Source organism: Molothrus ater, chromosome 10 (genome assembly GCF_012460135.2).
Source record: "Molothrus ater isolate BHLD 08-10-18 breed brown headed cowbird chromosome 10, BPBGC_Mater_1.1, whole genome shotgun sequence".
NCBI lineage: Eukaryota > Metazoa > Chordata > Aves > Passeriformes > Icteridae > Molothrus > Molothrus ater.
Window position 1 is genome coordinate 1102048 of NC_050487.2, and position 17859 is coordinate 1119906.

General features: G+C 42.7%; 1 protein-coding gene across 1 annotated transcript in view; it reads right to left on the reverse strand.

The window, feature by feature from the left end:
- ARHGEF4 (Rho guanine nucleotide exchange factor 4) overlaps positions 1 to 17859 on the reverse strand; it is a 187361-nt gene that overhangs the window by 128691 nt on the left and 40811 nt on the right. Inside the window, exon 2 of the mRNA XM_036388449.2 lies at positions 3523 to 8283. Coding sequence (XP_036244342.1) covers positions 3523 to 8283 — 4761 coding nt within the window. The remainder of the gene's footprint in view (positions 1 to 3522; positions 8284 to 17859) is intronic.

The following is a 17859-nucleotide window of genomic DNA, read 5'->3' on the forward strand; positions in this document are numbered from 1 at the left end:
TCCACCAGGATTTATGTCCCTCTGTCTCTATAATATTGTTTACAAAGACAGACTATGTCTCTGAAAACAGAAAAAGGACCTCTTGTCTGTTTCTGGTTTTCCAACTGCACTTCATTATACGATGTGAAAAGGCTTTGTAGATGCCTGCAGGTCTGATATATTAAGCCCTGTGGTTCCTAATGTGCTCTTTACACTGTCCATTTTATTTGCTTGATGCTGAGCCAAGAGCAAGGAATTGCAGAGCTTTGCCCTTCACTCTCTTTGAGTGGTTGCACAAAATTACAGTTTTTATACTCAAACAACTTGAAATCAAGTGTGCCCTTAGGCAACCAGCTACTACTCCAGGTAGCATCAGTGTGAGAATCAATAATATTTAAGGTAGGCAATAACAACACTGGGGAATGAGTGAACTCAGGAGTCTCATAACAAAAAAAAAATCCTGACAATACTATCTGTCCAGTTTTTACAGATCACTTGAAGAACCCAAATAAAACAACCCTCAAACCACTGCAGCCACTTCCTTTCTATTTTCAACTGACCAACAATTCCAGGTCAATTATTCTTCTCCCCTCATAAGACATGCCAGTCTAGAAAGAATAGATTCTGTGAAAAAGGTGTTTTGTGCCTAGCCCCACCTCACTGGACAGGAGCAAGGAGAAGAACATGTGAATTCCAAACATGGGACATTTTTGCTCTTGCCTGCTGAGTAACACAATTTATGCAAAAAAAAAAAAATCATACCATGAACAGATTAATTAAACATGTAGGGAAGGGCCTGGCAGATTGGCAAACTGGTCATGGTTCTGTCTTGCTGTTTGCAGCATAAAATCTTTGTCCTACATGAAACCTGGGCAATGTTAACCAATAGCAGGAAATGAGAGAGGGGCTGGTGTGTGCTCCACCAGGCTCAGGGGCGTGACTTACCTGAGTGGTAGCCAGAGGTGTCCAGGGTGAGCTGATCCAGTGCAGTTTGGCACAGCACTAACACAGATAATGCTGACACAGCTATAAAAATACCTGGCTGGGGCTGGGGAGTAAATACAAATCCCCACCCTGGAGGGCACAGTGGGAAGTGAGCTCAAGAGCTTCACTATTACAGATATGTTTTGCACTAATGTCTTTACTCATGTGGAACAGAAAAGGACTTTTCTTCAAATTCACCAATAAACTGAATTTTATGGTCTCCTTAGGAAGCAGCATTCATAAGGAAGGCCATCCGTAGCATATAGATGATAATTATTTTGGAAAGATTTAACACTACAAATACTCTTTGCCCAGTGTCTGTTGTAATTTCAGAGATTCCTGAAAATACAGCTTTGCTTAAAAATCCAGGGTGCAATTCTACTTCATTTCACAATGTCATGAAAAGGGAAATAAATAAAGCCCTATCTATTTTAATAGATTAGATGTTGTGTTTTGAAATCTGGGACATTTGCATTAATTTCTAGGCTCCAGCTGCATTGTCCAATTTCAGATATCATATTCTGCAGCCTCCAGAAGAATCAGGAAAATGAAACTGTTTTTATATGTCTTAGATACCATTTAAATTTTTTATGGTTTTCTTTGAATAATTTAATCTAGCAATCAATTTAAGTAATTATTTATTTGCTCATAATGCTTACATTATAGCATCTAGTCTTGCCTTTTTAAGTCTTTACACATGCCTCATCTCTACACTCTTTTCTAGATGTTCTTTTGAGCTGTAATTTACAGGTCAATGATTTTATTCATCCTCTGAGAGGCTTCATCTGTTGACAGTGTGTATAGTCCAAGTCTCTTGCTTTTTCCTAGGCTGCAGTCTCTTGTTTGGAATGCAGTGTGCAGTATTAAGTTTGTAGGTTAACCTGGTGCCCATGAAACAAAATATTTTAAAATAAAGCTAAGCACAGAAGGGAATAAAGCTAATTCTCTTCCCCTTTTCCCCCCTGCAATTCTGATACTACAGCTCTTACCTCTCATACTGCCACCCAAACACTTCTTTGGATTCCAGACAGCTTTAGAGAAAAACCCCAAGCCAATCAAGCAAAACAATTTCATTTGGGAATACGAGGAGAGGTTGAGAGAGCTGGGTTTATTCAAGCTGATAAGAGAGCACTAAAGGCAGTGTAAGAGCAGTCACCAACAATTTTGTATTTACATGGATGATGGGACCCAGCTCTTCTCAGTAGTGCCAGACAGGGTCACAAGACAGTGGCCAGAAACTGCAGCTTGGAAAGTTCTTGTTGGGCATTAGGAAAAAAAAAAATCTCAAGGAATGTGTTTCCCAGAGAGGCAGTGAATCCTTCAGCAATGGAGGTTTTCAAGAATTGGCTAGATAAAGAGATGGTTCTGCCTATCTTTGTTTCTATACAAAAATTAGGGACTTACTGTAAAAAAGTATGGATAAAATGCAGGATAAGATCATCTTGGAGGGTACATTAAAGGCTTAATGTAAGCTGAGGTGTGAGAGGCAAAAGGCAACAGCAGCAAAAGCTGTGTGAGGCTCATTTGAGTTGAACACAAGCAGCACTCAGCTGCTATGAATTGATCAGGCTGCTTCAGATGAATGAACCCTCTGAAAATTGTCTGCTTGGGGTATGCAAAAGTTCATGCACTCTCTCAAGTACCACCTCTGACAATCTGCTCAAAAAAATTATTCTCCCATTTTTTAATGTCAAAACTCATCAGCAATAATAGTGAAAAAGTAGCATGGTCAAGGCATGTTCTGGGATCTCAGTTACAGCTCAGTCTCAGTCACTCTGGGGGTTGTGCTTAGCCACTGAAAGAGATTCCTAAGCTCCCAGCCACTCACAACCTGGGAAATCCTCTCTGGGATTAAAAGCCTACTGACAGAGGAAGTCTCTGCTTATACAAATCTCAGCCAATCACAAAATTCCTCATGAAGATCCAATCTATTCCCTGAGATTCAGCCTGTGCAAAGGACTTAATGTGTTACCTGGATTAAGACAAAATACAACATGAAAAGGAGACCGTGAGCCTGCAGTTTGGGGTTTTTTTTCTGTTTGTTGTAGAAAAGGCAAAAGAGGACTTCTAGTAGCAACCAAAAGGTACTTATGGTGACTGCAGAAGACATATGGTACTTCTAAAGACAGCTACTCATTGTCTAAAGAAAGTGATTTTACATCTTAAAAAGTGACTGCTAGCCATAGGACTTGATATCTTTGTTGCCTTTCACAATGAGAAACTTACTTACTATACACCAGTTACAAGGCTGAATTCTGCCTTAAGAGGGGTAAAACCCAGCTTAAAACTGAGATAACACAGGGTGATGTCTGTGCAATCTTTAATGGTGATGTGATTGCTCCATTCCTTTGGGTTTTTGTAGCAAATCCTCCCTTTAAGAGCACATCAATTCATACAGTCTTGAACAGAAACAGAAAGAACGAGTGCTACCTGTCTTAAACCAAGAGAAATATTTTTGCACTCATCTAACCAATGAGCCATTGAAGAGTTTCACTGAATTCCTAAACCATAGTAGAGCAAACCCAACCATTCCCTGGTCATTCCCTGACAACAGCTCACCTCGTCTCGGAGCATGTCAGTAATGGAAGAAGCTGTATTTAAGCTGATCTGGGATTGACTGCTTATGCCACTGTCATCCCTCTGGAAGTCATCCAGCGAGTGTAAGAGACTTCCTCTGGGTTTCAGTGTCTTTGGCCTCTCAGGAGCCTCCAGACTGCTTTCCACTTCAGAGCTGTTCCCAAGAGAGATCATAGAAGCAGCGCAAACGCGCCCAGGGTAGCGAAGGTTCTTGTGCTGAGAAGTGGATCGTGAGCTCTGAGGTTTGGGACTCATGGGCCTACAAGGCATGTCTTTACCATCAGAATTGGAGAGCTGGGGACATGATGGACTTGACTGACTAAATGCCAGCTGGAAATCAGGGGGGCTAAATGGAGTTTTAATCCAGTATTCCTCTAGAGAAGTATTTAAACTGTTGCTCAGAACCTCCTGCTGTTCATCACAGTCTGAACTCTGTGAGTATCTGATACCCAAGTCATGGGACTGGATTCGTCTTCTCCACATACGTGCAGGTAAAGAGACATCAAGAGGCTCCACAGAGCTGTCAAAATAGTTGGAGTCTGTTGAGGAGCCATTATCTGTTTCTGTTTTTAAAAAAGTGTGTCTGTTGGAACTATACTGTTGCTCTAGTGGTGTTAACACATGGCCACTGGTTGCATTGAGACCCTCCTGTGTGGATGATAAACTTACTAGGACAGGCCTTTTTAGTCCATCTGCCTCCTTGCTCTTTAGAAAAGCTTTCCAGGCACTCTGGCGAAGTTTGACTTTCTCCTTTTCATTTTTCACTGACGCTTTTGAGCTTTGCTCAGTGTTTTCCTTTTCTGGACATTTGGACTCAAATAAGCTTGAGAGGGATTTGTGGGCCAAGGCCAACCTTGTCCTGAACTTCTTACCCTCAGGGGTTTTGTTTCTTTTGTGTTCATTTTCAGGGAATGATTTTCTAATCCCTGAATGCTCCGCAGCTTCACTGTCATTGTTTTCAGATGAACCTGAAACTTGTCGATCTGCATCTTCCATCAGTATCCGACCAGAGCCAGAGGCCTTCCTCAGGCTCAACCTGAAAAATCCTGCAGGTCTCTCGTAAAATAAATCATCATCATCGGAGTACTCAGAGGTGTAGCTTTCCTTTCTGTGGAAGACTAAACCAGATGAACAACTTTTGAAAGACAGTAAACTTGCAGTGTCGTCATCATCTTTCCCAACATCCAGTTCTTCCATCTTTACCTTGCTGCCAAAGATACTGCTGCTTCCCTGATTTTCCCATGAGACAGGCTTAGTTTTCCTGAAAGATGTCATTTTTGGGAATACTAAAAACCTGGAAGATTTCCCACTATACTCAGTCTTTGTTGGCTTTTGTACAGCTTTATGAAGACTGCTGTTACTCCCCAGGATGTGGGATGAGTTCTCATCCAGTTCCTCACTGTTAGTGCTGCAGGTGCTCACATTGTCCAGACCCAGCATGAAAGTGCTGTGGGTCTCCCTGTTCAGAGACTCATCAAAGACATCAGACACATCCAGACTGAGTGCACTGTCTTTGCTGGGGCTAGAGATGTCTTCTGCAGGAGAGGCCTCCTTTCCTTCTCTAGGAGAGGGTTCTTCACAAACACCTGTTTCTTCCTTTGAGCCCTTACAGCTTTCCTTTGCTCTCCTGCCTACTGCTTGTTCAGAGACCATGCTGGGCCAATGAAGGCTGACACCAGCACCATCTCCCTGCCACAAACTGCTTACACTGCTGCTCATTTCCACTGTCACTGCCCTGGTCATAGTCAAACCTTCCTCTGTGCTTCCATGTGCTTTGAATTCCTCTTCCTTAGACACCTGGTCATTGCTTCTTCCAAGGTTTCTAAAGCCTGATCTTCCTAACTGTTCTCTCCCAAATTCAAAACCCTCCTTTGTTCTGCAGGGCTCTTCCTTAAAGGCCATCACACCACCTCTACCCTGTGATTTTACAGTGCTGGGCCCTTCAGGGCTGACACCAGCACCACCTTCCTGGCACACACTGCTTACACTGCTGCTGGTTTCCAGTGGCACTGCTCCAGTCACCAGTGGCCTTGCTCTGCAGTGCTCATCCTCAGAGAGCTCCACACTGCTTCCACTGGGGGATTTTACAAGTGTTTTTTCACATGGATCTGTCTGAATTTCTGCAGGAAGTGTATCACTGCCTAGTGCTACAGCATCATCCCTGAATTCCAATTCTGCACTTGCTACTGCAGAATTACTACAGGTGAGCCCTAAGGATGAAACTGCTTCTGTTTTCTCTCTTTTCTCTTCTGAAATTTCTGGTTTTACTTCAGTTGTATCCCTACCAGAAAGTACCTCTGCACTGCCAGGAATGGGGTGGGTGGCCAGAATTAGTTCTTCACAGTTACAGCATTCACTCAGAACTCTCGCTGGCTCACCATGAGCTTTACTGACAGTATAAGGGTACATCAAATCCTCACTCACTACATTTCCCAATGTTTCAGCTCCCACTTCAGTAGGAAGGTTATCGTTCAGTGTTTGGGACTGTAATCCTTTCTCTTCCACAGAGACTATAATTAGGGCAGGCTTTAATTCTGGAGTAGTCATTAAATCCCTTCCCTGCCTTATATCATCTGATCTGAGAGTCCTTTCAACAGCCAAGACACTCTCTTCATCCTTTCCTTTATGAGTAGGATGTTCATGTGTTCCTAGCTCTGAGTGGCTCCTCAAGGCACCAGTTTTGCAACTTGCATTTTGCTGCACTGACTCTCCATGCTCTGCCCCTCTGTCACTGCCATCTGGTCGTGTTGCAGCTTCCAGGACTTTCCAATCAAAGCCAAGATCAGAAGAATCAGAATCATCTGCCCATCTTTCTCCTGCCACAATCTCTGTATCTGACAGCTCAGATTCAAGGCCATTCTCCTTCAAATGTGTGTGCTGTATTTCACTACTGGAAACACAGTTTACAGAACAATCCCAGTCTCTGCTTTCCACACCAGCAGGAACACCTGCAGGAGAAGCTGCAGGGCACTCAGTGTCACCAGTGACTGATTCAACATCAATATCACATGGGAATCTGCTCTCTTCCAGATCTCTTTCAGCTGTGTACTCATTGTTTTGTGTAAGTTCAATATCAATATCACATGGGAATCTGCTCTCTTCCAGATCTCTTTCAGCTGTGCACTCATTGTTTTGTGTAAGTTCAGTATCAATATCACATGGGAATCTGCTCTCTTCCAGATCTCTTTCAGCTGTGCACTCATTGTTTTGTGTAAGTTCAGTATCAATATCACATGGGAATCTGCTCTCTTCCAGATCCCTTTCAGCTGTGCACTCATTGTTTTGTGTAAGTTCCTCAGTATCTATGATCCCTGGATCACAATCCAGGGAAGAGGATGTCTCCTCTTGGTTTGGATTGTCCTCACAAGCATCACTCCATGTTAAGCTGTCAGCACAAGTACCAGCTGGCTCTGGGCTAAGGCCACACGTCTCTGATTTAGAGTGCAAATAATAATCGATGCACTGGGGAGAGGCTGCTGGTTGAGAAACCTGACACACCTTTGAGTCTGTGTCAGTATCAAGAAGAGATCTTTTCATCCCAAATTGGCCCTCTATTTCTATAGCCTTTTCAGGGCTTACAGTTACCCTTCCTAAGTTTTTCCAAGTGTATTCAAAATCCAGCTCTTGAAGATGTATTCTGGAACACGACCATCTAAATTTATCTGTTGGGTGAATACAGCTCACCACACATTCTGTCTCCCTTTGAGCACTGATATTTTCAGGTACACTGTGCCATGTTTTACTTTCTGTAATCTCTGACCTTTTTTGTGGTAGCCAGGATTTTGGGTTGAAGCAACTCTGGTAGGAGAGTGAATCTGATGTCAACATGGTTTCTGTACTTCCATATTTTATCCTTTTACCTGTAGTGTCCTCACTGTCAGCTGAATTCCTCCTGCTGCATTTTATACTGGACATAGACTCTAATTCACACTTACAGTCAGGTGTCTCAGTGTCACTTTTACAGTTAGGCCCATTTGTTTCAAAATGAAGATTAGGCAAACTGCAGCTTGGTGCTGCACCTGACTGGAAGGAAAACTGCTGTACCTCAGGAAAAATCAAACAACTTTCTGAGTTTGCTTTGAAACAAGCAATACTAAATACTGCAGGGTGTTCCTTCAGTCTTGCAATGTCATTTTTTGTAAGTACTGAGTTGGTAGAGGACTGCACTTCCCTGCTTTCTAACTCTGCCTTACTCTGCAGTGCTGTTACAGACTCTCTCTTTGCCTGTGATAAAATGCTCTCTTCATAGACTTGGCTCTCTGTGGTGGAAATATCACTGGATAATGTTAGCTCTTCATCACCCAATTCTTCACCTTCTAACTCTGCAAACTGGATGCAAAATTCAGTTTTGCTGGGTGCTTCTTTTCTTTTGGAGGACAATTCTAGCTGTACAGGCTGGGTGAACTCTGGTCGCCTGGAGCTCTTCTGTTCCTGGAAGGTTTCTGCCTTTTCTTTGGGAAGATTACAGCACAGGGGGGGGTTTTCAGTAAACAGGCAGTTTGAATCCGAGCAAGCATTCCCAGTTATGTCACTGGAAAGGGATTCTGTGTCTGATGCACTCTCATAAGGCTCAGTTTTTACATCTGACAAAGATCCACTCTGATGTGACACAGTTTCAAAATAATCTTCATCTGTTTCTTGGCTGGATCCACGGACCTCCAGCTCCGTTGTGCTCGGGGTAGAAGAACTCAGATCGTCTTCAAACTCTCCTTCACTGATGTAGTTTTCAACTGGCTGTGGGGTCTGTGAATAAAGAAAAAAGAATGATTTAGCAATGATGTCCCACAGCAGCAGGGTGACATGAACTATTATTAGAAAAGGGACTTCAGAACACAATTAATTCAATACATACTGATGTCTTTGCAAGTTATACTCTGTGTCTTACTTCTTGATGGTCCTGAGGTCTTTCTGATTCTTGCTTCTTTTTTTTTTTTTTTCTTAGTGTTTCTTAATTAACCCCTTTTTCATTTTCACATGTAATTTTGCAGAGGCCAAAATTTTACTTTTGGACATATCTTTCATAGCCCATTACCAAAACACTTTTCACATTCAAATACATCAAATGGAAATCATCCCTTGCCAGTAGATGTAGAAACTCCAATGAACACATTTTCAAACCTGGGGAGGAGGTTTATATGAAAAACCTGGGAAGTAAATATCAGTGTCTGCATTACAGAAGTGAGGCATAAATATAAACAGAATAACTGCACTTGAGTAATTAGGTATTACCCATACCAAAACTTGAACCAAAGGTGAAAAAGATCTTAAATCTCATTCTCCAGAAGGCTTATACCAGGATCAGTTATCAGAGGACACCCAAATCATTATCTCTGAGTAGAGGGATTAGAACCACACTGTCAGTATTGGGAAATATTTTTGTCACCGACAGCTGACCCTGGCAGAGCCTCAGTCTTCTTCAACAGAAGTCTGGACATTTCTCAACTTTGAAGCAGAAAATGAAGTCACAGCAAAGTGTCTTCAAAGTTTCCTGAGGTAAAAATAGTACTTGCTGTCTGTCAGCTTCAGGTTGAGCTATTGTCAGAAGTTCTACAAATGCACCCAGCTGAGATACTTGGCTGATTTCAGCTTCAGTCCCTTCACATCTAGAATGAGATGCCCCATAAATATAAATGGCAGCCTTTAACCCTAATGCTGGGTGCCTCTTTACCCAGGTTTTGGGGACAGTCCTCACAACAATGATTGGCATATTTTAAAATCTGAAAACTGAGATACTGAACAATGAAAGACTTCTCTAAAAGTAAAAAAAAATAACACAACACAAAGCAAAGCAAACCAAACAAAAACCCAAAAAACACCACAAGTGAATGGCATCCACCAAACTAGAACACAAGATCCTTTAGCCTGAGTGGCACATCACATTCACCAGGGTCACAGAGGAATGTGAATCTTCATATGGGAGGACAAATTGCAAATCACATCAAAGAACGTGTCATAGAGTTTCTGATTTTAGACTCCAAAACATAGCATGTGAATTGGAAAAAGAAAGACACAAAAGTTATTTCCAAATGAGAATTTCTCAATAAGAAGAATTTTCTCTTGGCAGAAGAAGGAGAATAGAAATTGAATGGAGGAGGCAAGGAGGAGAATTCAGTACTTCAAGTCCAAAAATCCCTTCTGAACCTGATCAAATTGCACTGCAGTGGCAACACAAGTCTCATAACCAGCAGAGCAATGTGTCCTTTCCTGTGTGCAATCAGTGACACATGTAATTGAGGTCCTGCAGTAATGGCAAATGCCAGTGTCCCCAGGACAGGAGTGAGCAGCAGCAGCAGCTCAGAGCAGCATTTCACTGTGTGAGCAGTTGGCTCTCACAGCAGTGAGTGCAGCAGCAGCTGCTCAGCAGCACCAGCTCTGCCTCCTCAACACTGCTCTGAACACAAACTTACAGATGGCAAGAAACTCAGATAAAAACTATTCAGGCAAGTAGAAGCAAAGTCATGAAGATGCCCAACTGTGCTAAAGGATAATTATGAATTAAATTGCAAAAAAAATTAGGGCAGAAATCTCTTATGCTCCATCTATAATTCTAAACATAGCTATGTCAGGATATCCATGCTGTGACCCCTCCCAAATTCATTATTTTTAATGGGTATAATACAAAATTATGCATTTAAAACAGAAACAGAGGCCCCACAATTGCTTCCACAACTTGTGGGAAATAAGGAAAAAACTTCTAGGTATGAAGGGCCCCAAGTAATGCCAACCAGCAGTCTTGCAGTGAGCCCAGGACTGAACACAAGCCCCAGTGCTGCTGAGGATGAGAGCCAGTGCCAGGATGAGCCTGCAGGGCCAAGGCTGCCAGATGGAGCCTGGATGGAGCTGCCCTGAGGAGTGAGAGGATGTGGAAGGTTCAGTTTCCACCAAGTCTAGCCAAGTCCTCTGCCAAAGGAGAGGCCTAGAGCTCACCTGTGGTAAATCTGATATTTGTGAGCGCGCTGAACTTCCCTAATGCCCAGGAAGAAATGCCTACAGGGCCAGCACCCTGCATTTTGTGCCCTCTGCAGGTCTCCCTGTGTCTGTGGGAGCCCAGACTGTGCTCTGACCAGGTGCTCTGTCACACGTGGTTTCATTTCCTCCCAACCTGTACTGTGTGTATTTTGTTAGGGTTTCTGGGACTACTTCTCATGGTGTTTTACTGGGATTTTTCTGCAGAAATTGAGTTTAAAGGACTCAGTCAGAGCAGAAGGAGAGGTTTACAATGGGCTCTGACTTAGCCCTGTGCTCCCAACACCATCACAGGCTTGGGAGCTGAGTATTTGTGCAGCAGTGATTCCCAGCCAGGCTGCCCATTAGACAACAGCCCTTGTGCCTTTAATTTCCATGAGATTACACTGAGAATTTCAAAAGACAAATTATGGGCTTTCTTGGGAAGAAAGCTTGAGAAAACCCTCAGCACCCATGGACAGGGTTGCTTGTTTATACATCTCTTCAATCTCAGAGCAGATAAACATTTGGAAGACAAGGGCCCGGAATAAATGTGAAAAATGAGCACTGAAATAAGGCTTTCACACTTCACAAACAATACACAAAACACAGCAAAGCTCCCCTGGCTGCTTTTCTCTTGCATGTCTCTTACCATCTCTGAAATGTGCCAAGAAAATAGGATGAAATTGAAGTTACAGACCTGTCTTGCTGTTATTACATGCAGCCATATATAATCATGTCAAACTAAAGTCACCAGAAAAAGGAAACCTTGTGACTTTGATGTGTGAGGTGAAGACCTTTATCTCCATAAAAGAAGATACCTCCCATCCAGGTTGCCCTCACATGTGACATTTGCTCCCATGGGCCAAGTCACTCTTGTCTTCTGAACATTTTTCATTTGGTGGGAAAGTCAGGTATAATTTTTTCTCCATATTTGATATTTGAATAATTTTTTCACACAATATGATATTGCAACAATAGTGAGTTTCTCTGATATTGTGTCTCCCTAATTTTCTCTGCCTAACACTTGGCAGGAGAGGTTAAACAGAAAATTGTTTTACTTCAACTAGTCTTTCAATGAAGGATTTTATCCTTAATTTTCACAACCACAAAAGGAATCTGACCATTTAGATGTCTTTTACTTTGGATGCAAGTTCCCTAAGCAAGGCTGACTTGCTTTCCCACTAACTTGGACCTGACCCTAGTTATCACCTCATTTCCAGCTCAAGGAACATCAGAACAGTTTTTCCCTGAAGTCAAGACAACATGAAAGCATTTCAGTTGGTATTTCACAGGATCCAGACAATTGTTTTCTCCACAGGTGATGGTAACAACTCTCGAGTTGCTATCAATATACATTTCATAAATCTCCATTCACACCTTGTTTGACTGAAAGGCACAGCCCAATGTCTTTGATTTGCAATGGGATAAGACTAAAATGCAGTTCCCATTAACAGGTGAGAGCAAGCCAGTGCTCTGTGCTCAGTGCTTGCACATCAGGGAAAGGAAATGTGCAATTCCCAGGGCAGGGAGGAGGGAATCATTTACAGGAGGTCTCATCCTGCAGAGTGCTGTGTGCTCTGAACTCTGCCACTTAAAAAGCGGGAAAGGAAAGAAAGATAGACAAAAGTAGTGAATGAAAGTGTTCCCTTCAGTGCTATAAGATTGGTGATACAGCTGCCTCAGGTTTCAGCTGTAATGTTGTCTAGGGTCACTTGTATTAGTTTGACTTGTGTCAGGTATGTTTGAAAAATAACGGAATTACTGAAGTGACTGAGTCTCTGGAAATCCTCCTTGTTCCCAGGGATCCTGACTCAGTTAAATTCTTAACTTTCCATGATAGCTAAACAGTTAATATTCTAAACAGTTAATATTCTAATACATTGGCATGAAACTCATCCAGCCTCTGTGTAATGAGAGCTGTAAAAAGCTGAGATTTTTCTACAGCCACGTAGGGACTTAGGTGGCCTTGGGGTTTGAAAAGTGCTGGTCATGGAACTGCTATTGTCATTATGGATATTCTGAGCTGAGGGCAAAGAGGAAAAAAACAAAGGTGTGTTCAGTACCAGGACACAAACAGCATTTGAAATACCCAGTTTCTCCTTTTTGTGACTTTGATACACCTCTGTTCTGAAAGGGACAGTCTTGGAGAGAGAGGGAGGAGCCTGGCCTCAGGGTCTCTCCAGCTGCGCTGGCAAAGGTTGCCCAAGATAATGTTACTTCCAGGATGTTCCTTGGATGTTCCATTTCCAACTGGATGTTCACCAGGTTGGAAATGCCTCAAAAGATCTAAGACCACCAAGCCTTTCCAGAAGAGCCACAGAAATGGCTTTTCATGAACTAAATGATGTTCTTGGATTTAAAGCAAACATGGCACAAAAAGTGTTCCCTTCACACCAAGTGTTGTCACAGAGGTCAGAAGTGGTTCCTGGCAGTGATGGAACTGCCATCCCAAGGAACCAGCCACACTACCTCAGTCACCACAGAGCTATAACAAAAAAGCCCTTCACACATATCTGGGGAGGACATATAGACTCAGAATTAATGGCCTCAACTTACCTGCACTTTTTCAGAGTTAAGTTAATGCAAAGCCTGTCCAGAAATCCTTAAAGCAAACTGGATGCCAGTCAGGGGTTGGATTATACATGGTATAAAGAGACACAGGTCCACCTCAGGGGAACTTTGTGTGGCAAATAAATTGGCATGTAAAGATTTATTCTGTGAAGAGTAAATAAAATTCTTTGGGAGAGCCCTCCCACATGCCCAGAGTTGTGATTTTCAGGGTTCACGTAACACAGAAGCACAGAACTTGAGAAAGGCTCTTAAATTAATGATGACACAACCACCCCTCAAAAAGCTGCCTCTGGGAAAGGACTTCAGACACAAGATGACAGTGCAGGGTACAGTGCAGTAGCTGCAACCCACCCAAATCCCTCTGCACTGATCAACTGTGGCTGGAAAAATGACCTAGCAGAGATTCAAATTAGGAACTACATAGCAAACATCATGTCAAATAGCCACAGAAGGTCCCCAAGGCTTCAAATTATCTTCCTGATCAAATCCAGATACCCAAGCTCTTTTGTTAAATTGCCTTTATTTACTGCTGCCTTGTAAAAACAAACCTTGTTATACTTAATGAGAAAGAAGTTGATTGAAAGACATTAACTTCAAATAGAACTTTTGTTTCTTAGTCAGCAGAAAACCACTTTTTCTGAATTGCCTGTCGTTTTGGTGGATATTACAGGTGCTACAGATGTTTATAAAGAGTAAAGCAGCATGAAGAAGAGCAGATGCAGCACTGTGCCTTGATGAGGACTGCTGAGCAGGGATGCTGTTGTCAGCAGAGGTTCTGAACCTTCACACTGATTCTGCTCTGTGCATAAATGGCAATTTGACAGGCACTCTGAAAGGCACTAGAAATGAAAGCCTCTGCAGGTACTGGGGAAAGTGCTCTATAACCACTGAATGATGGCATTTTCCTTGCAAAACATATTCAGTTTTTGATGCAGGACACGAACATTTGCATCTTAACTGCACAAGAGGAAACAAAATTCACAGATGGATGAGAAAAGCAACTTCCCAGGAGGTTCTTGCTCCAGTGCAGATATGTATAGGCATCCAAAAGTAATTTTGGCACTAAGCAGTTGGGTGACACAGATGTTTTTTTAATCATCTTTGCACAGCAATAGCACTGTTTGCAGGGCTCTCAATCTAAAGTGGCAACATTTTTATATACAGAACCATTTATATATGAAATCAATTAAACAATATATCCCCCTTTTGAACAAAAGATGGAGTTTTCATTGTTCCCAAGAGGTGCAGTTAAAAAATCTCTCAAAGCCAGTTGTGTAGATTTGTGAGAACTTGCATGATGCTAATGACTCCTGGCACGAGGAAACAGCACGTGGACATCCACTGCATGTCCTGCTCTTTTAGTGCCACTGCAGTTTTTAGTGCCTTCTCTGGGAAGGCTCCAAATGGTTAAACAAGTCCAAAATCAGCAGGACTAGGTGAGCAAGGCTCTGGCAGCTGCCATCACTCGGGGTGGTGGTGCCAGGAGAAGGCAGGAGGGAGGGTTTGGATCCAATGGCAAAACAAGGCACAGAATCAGTGAAATATCTGAACATCATAACAGCACCATGAATCCCAAACTTGAGTGTGTTCTTCCCACCCACCACCAGCTGGAGTGCTCTGTTTCTGCTCAGAGCCCTGATTAACCTGGCCCCAGAGGGGACCTGGGCCTCCACCACGGTGCTGTCATATCACACTTGTTCAGTGCAGGACTGCAAGAGCAGGCAAACACCCCAGCAGTGGGTCTGCTGCACCCCACAGCTTCTCCAGTTCTATCAACAAGCCAATCCCAACCTAAAGTTGTGAGAGACAACTGCTCACTTTGAACATTTAAAGAGGTTTGTTAAACCTTAACAAAAATACAACAAAGGACTACATAAGGCAAAAGGCTGCAGTGCTGGGAACTGCCCCTCATGCACACCACACAGGCCAGTTCATCTTCAACATGGATGCTCAGTGTTTTATACCCCAGGGTTGCATCAGCCAGCCCTGGCCCCTCCCAAAGGCTGTCACTCAGCTCTTCTTTGCCATTTATCAGTGCAAACTGCTTTCTTGTAACTGCATTGGAGCTCAGGTGTTGCCATGTCCACCCCCTGAGCACCCCCAAGCTTTTCCATTCCCACCTGCCCCATGCCAGGGACACCTGTGCAGCTTCTTTGTACCTGTCTGAGACAGCCCAGGCTGTCTGATGGCAACAATACAGGGGGAAAGGGAACTGTGGGGAGAACAGAGGACATGTAAACTGCAATAACATAACTGTACATCACTAAAGCTTTTCTTAATATTCACACAATAGTTATCTTTTAACTGCGAGAGACAATCATCTCATTACCCATTGATAACAAAGTTGAGAAAACTATAAAACCATTTTTGTAGTGTTTTTATAAAAAAACCACTTTTATAGCCCAAAGCCAAAAGCAGCATCTCCCCTTTGACGCTGCCCCTCCTGCTGCCACACAGAGCTCAGCAGAAATGTTGGCCGAGGTGTGGGGGATTGCAGAGTGTGGGATCTGGGAGCCATCTAGAGGAGCAGAGGCGCCTGGGCAGAGCTTTGCGCAGAGCGATGCTCAGTGCCCTGATAAACACAGGCTGCATTCCAGTGCCTCATCACCAAACCCCTCAGCTCCAGCTCCAGACACGTAGGACTGCCCAGCAGATAAAAGGTGAGGCAGTGAGGAGGCATAAAGGTTTCCTGTGTTAAGCAGAAGATAAGTGTGCAAGATAGGTTATTTGTACAAAATTATTGCACAACACTGAAAAGTTCATGGCTTCTGTGTCTCATATTTCTGGTTTATTTCTTCCATTCAGTTTTACAAGCTGCAGTTTGCATCAGAAATACATTTTTTTCATCAGTGCAGCAATATGAGATGTAACTATTATGAAAATATTTGTAGATTTATTCTCACAAAGTGACAGCTGATCTGTACCAAATGAAATCTTACATTTTAGCCATGGCACTAGCTATGTAGTGTCATTTCACTCCTGAAATGTAAAGTATCGACTGTATAATAATTAATATTTTACTGTTCTGAAATATAAAAAGATCCTTTTTTGGTCAATATGGCAATATAATATGTCAAATAAAATTTGGAACACAGCTAAAATTCAGATTCCAGCATTTTCCCTGCTCTAGGACACAATCTGTGACCATTGCACTGCAACACTCCCTCTGCTGGCAAATCTCAAGGGAAGATATTGCTTGTTGCCTCATTGTGCTTCTGTCTTCAACACATGGAAAGCTTATATTGTTAGATGGCTGGTTATCTTTTCATGACAATTGGGATATATTTTGCTTGCCTTATAAAACCAGGGTAACATTCCTCCTCACTCACACCCATTCTCTATTTTTATTTTAATAGGAAAAACTCAGTTCTGTCCCAGCAAAAGATAATCACAAGTTTATGTAGAAGATAGAGTGTAAAGATATGAGCATGGCTGCTCCCATGAAATGGGAGACTAAGCCTCACTTTTTGTACCAAAAGGGAATCTAACACATTTGGCCAAAGGGAAGGTCCTGCCTCAGAGTCATGAAGCAAATGTCCATCTGTCTCTGTGTGAATTTTACCATGAACCTTTCTGCGAGGCAGGTGCTCTTACAGGAGGTTGAAGCTGTCTGGCAGAGGCCCCACTCAGCTGTGCACAGACCAAAAGTCCTACCTAGAAACTGTGTGAGTCCTCCAAAGACAGGGCCTGTGCTGAACTTGGTGCTCTGCAGCTCAGGAGCCTCAAGTACTGACATCCATCAAGCAGTGGAAGTGTGTATACTCTTTAAAAGGTCATTCTGACCTGCTACTCTGCACTGAATGAACACAACATCCACAGTTAGCTTCCCTTCACAGTGTTTAAAGGCTTGACCCCTTAGCCGAGTGGGAATCCTAAGGATTCCTGGTGAAAGAAATGGAGACTTCTGCTCCAGAAGAGCAGGCAGCAAGTGCTGTGATAGTGTGTCCTTCCATGGCAACTCTGCTGCAACTACATTTTTGTCACTACACTTTAGAACAGACATATTTACCTTTTTCAAACTCAATTAGTTTGGTTTTTTTTTCAGAGTGCTGTTGAGAAATTATAGAAGGATTACTGACTTACAGGAGTATAAAGGCAGGAAATATTTTATACAGGACAAACTCCTCTAAAAAAAAAAGACCTGACCGAAGACAATGGTTCAAGAAATCCCAAGTGTATTTGTGCATATAGATGTAGCCACAAGACATCCACTGATATTCCCTCAGTTGTCATCAATTCAGTGTTCAGTACTGGAACTGCAGTGAAATTGGAAGCTGAAGGTCATGAGATATATGGCTTGTTTTTCTTATAACCACTCCAACTACTCAGTCCACTTTTAGAACCAGTTGTTTTTTGTTTAGTCAAGATTTCAATCAGCAGAATTATAAATCAGAGTGTTAATTAAAGAGGACTCTGAAGGAAAGGGCCTACATGAAGCCCAGGAAATGCAAGGCAGTGATTGATACAAAATCCTGACTTTCTTGACTTCTTCCTGCCATCACTGGACACATCACCACAAATTGCCCAATACACTCAGCCACCGCAGCTCCCTCTTCATTATGTTGTTTGTTTTTGAACTAATGTTTCTGTGGTCATGCTTGTCCTTTTTATCAGCCCTGCTGATATGATTACTCCAAACAGCCTTCCTCTGGCACATCCTGCTGAGTTCCTAGATGCTGCAAGGCCCATGAGCAATAGTGCTGGATAAACATGGTGAGAGTGTCTGCCCCATGGTGTTTAATTATGTAAGACAGAGGGAGGGAAATGGGGAGAGGAAGGAAGTGCTATGTTCATTAACTG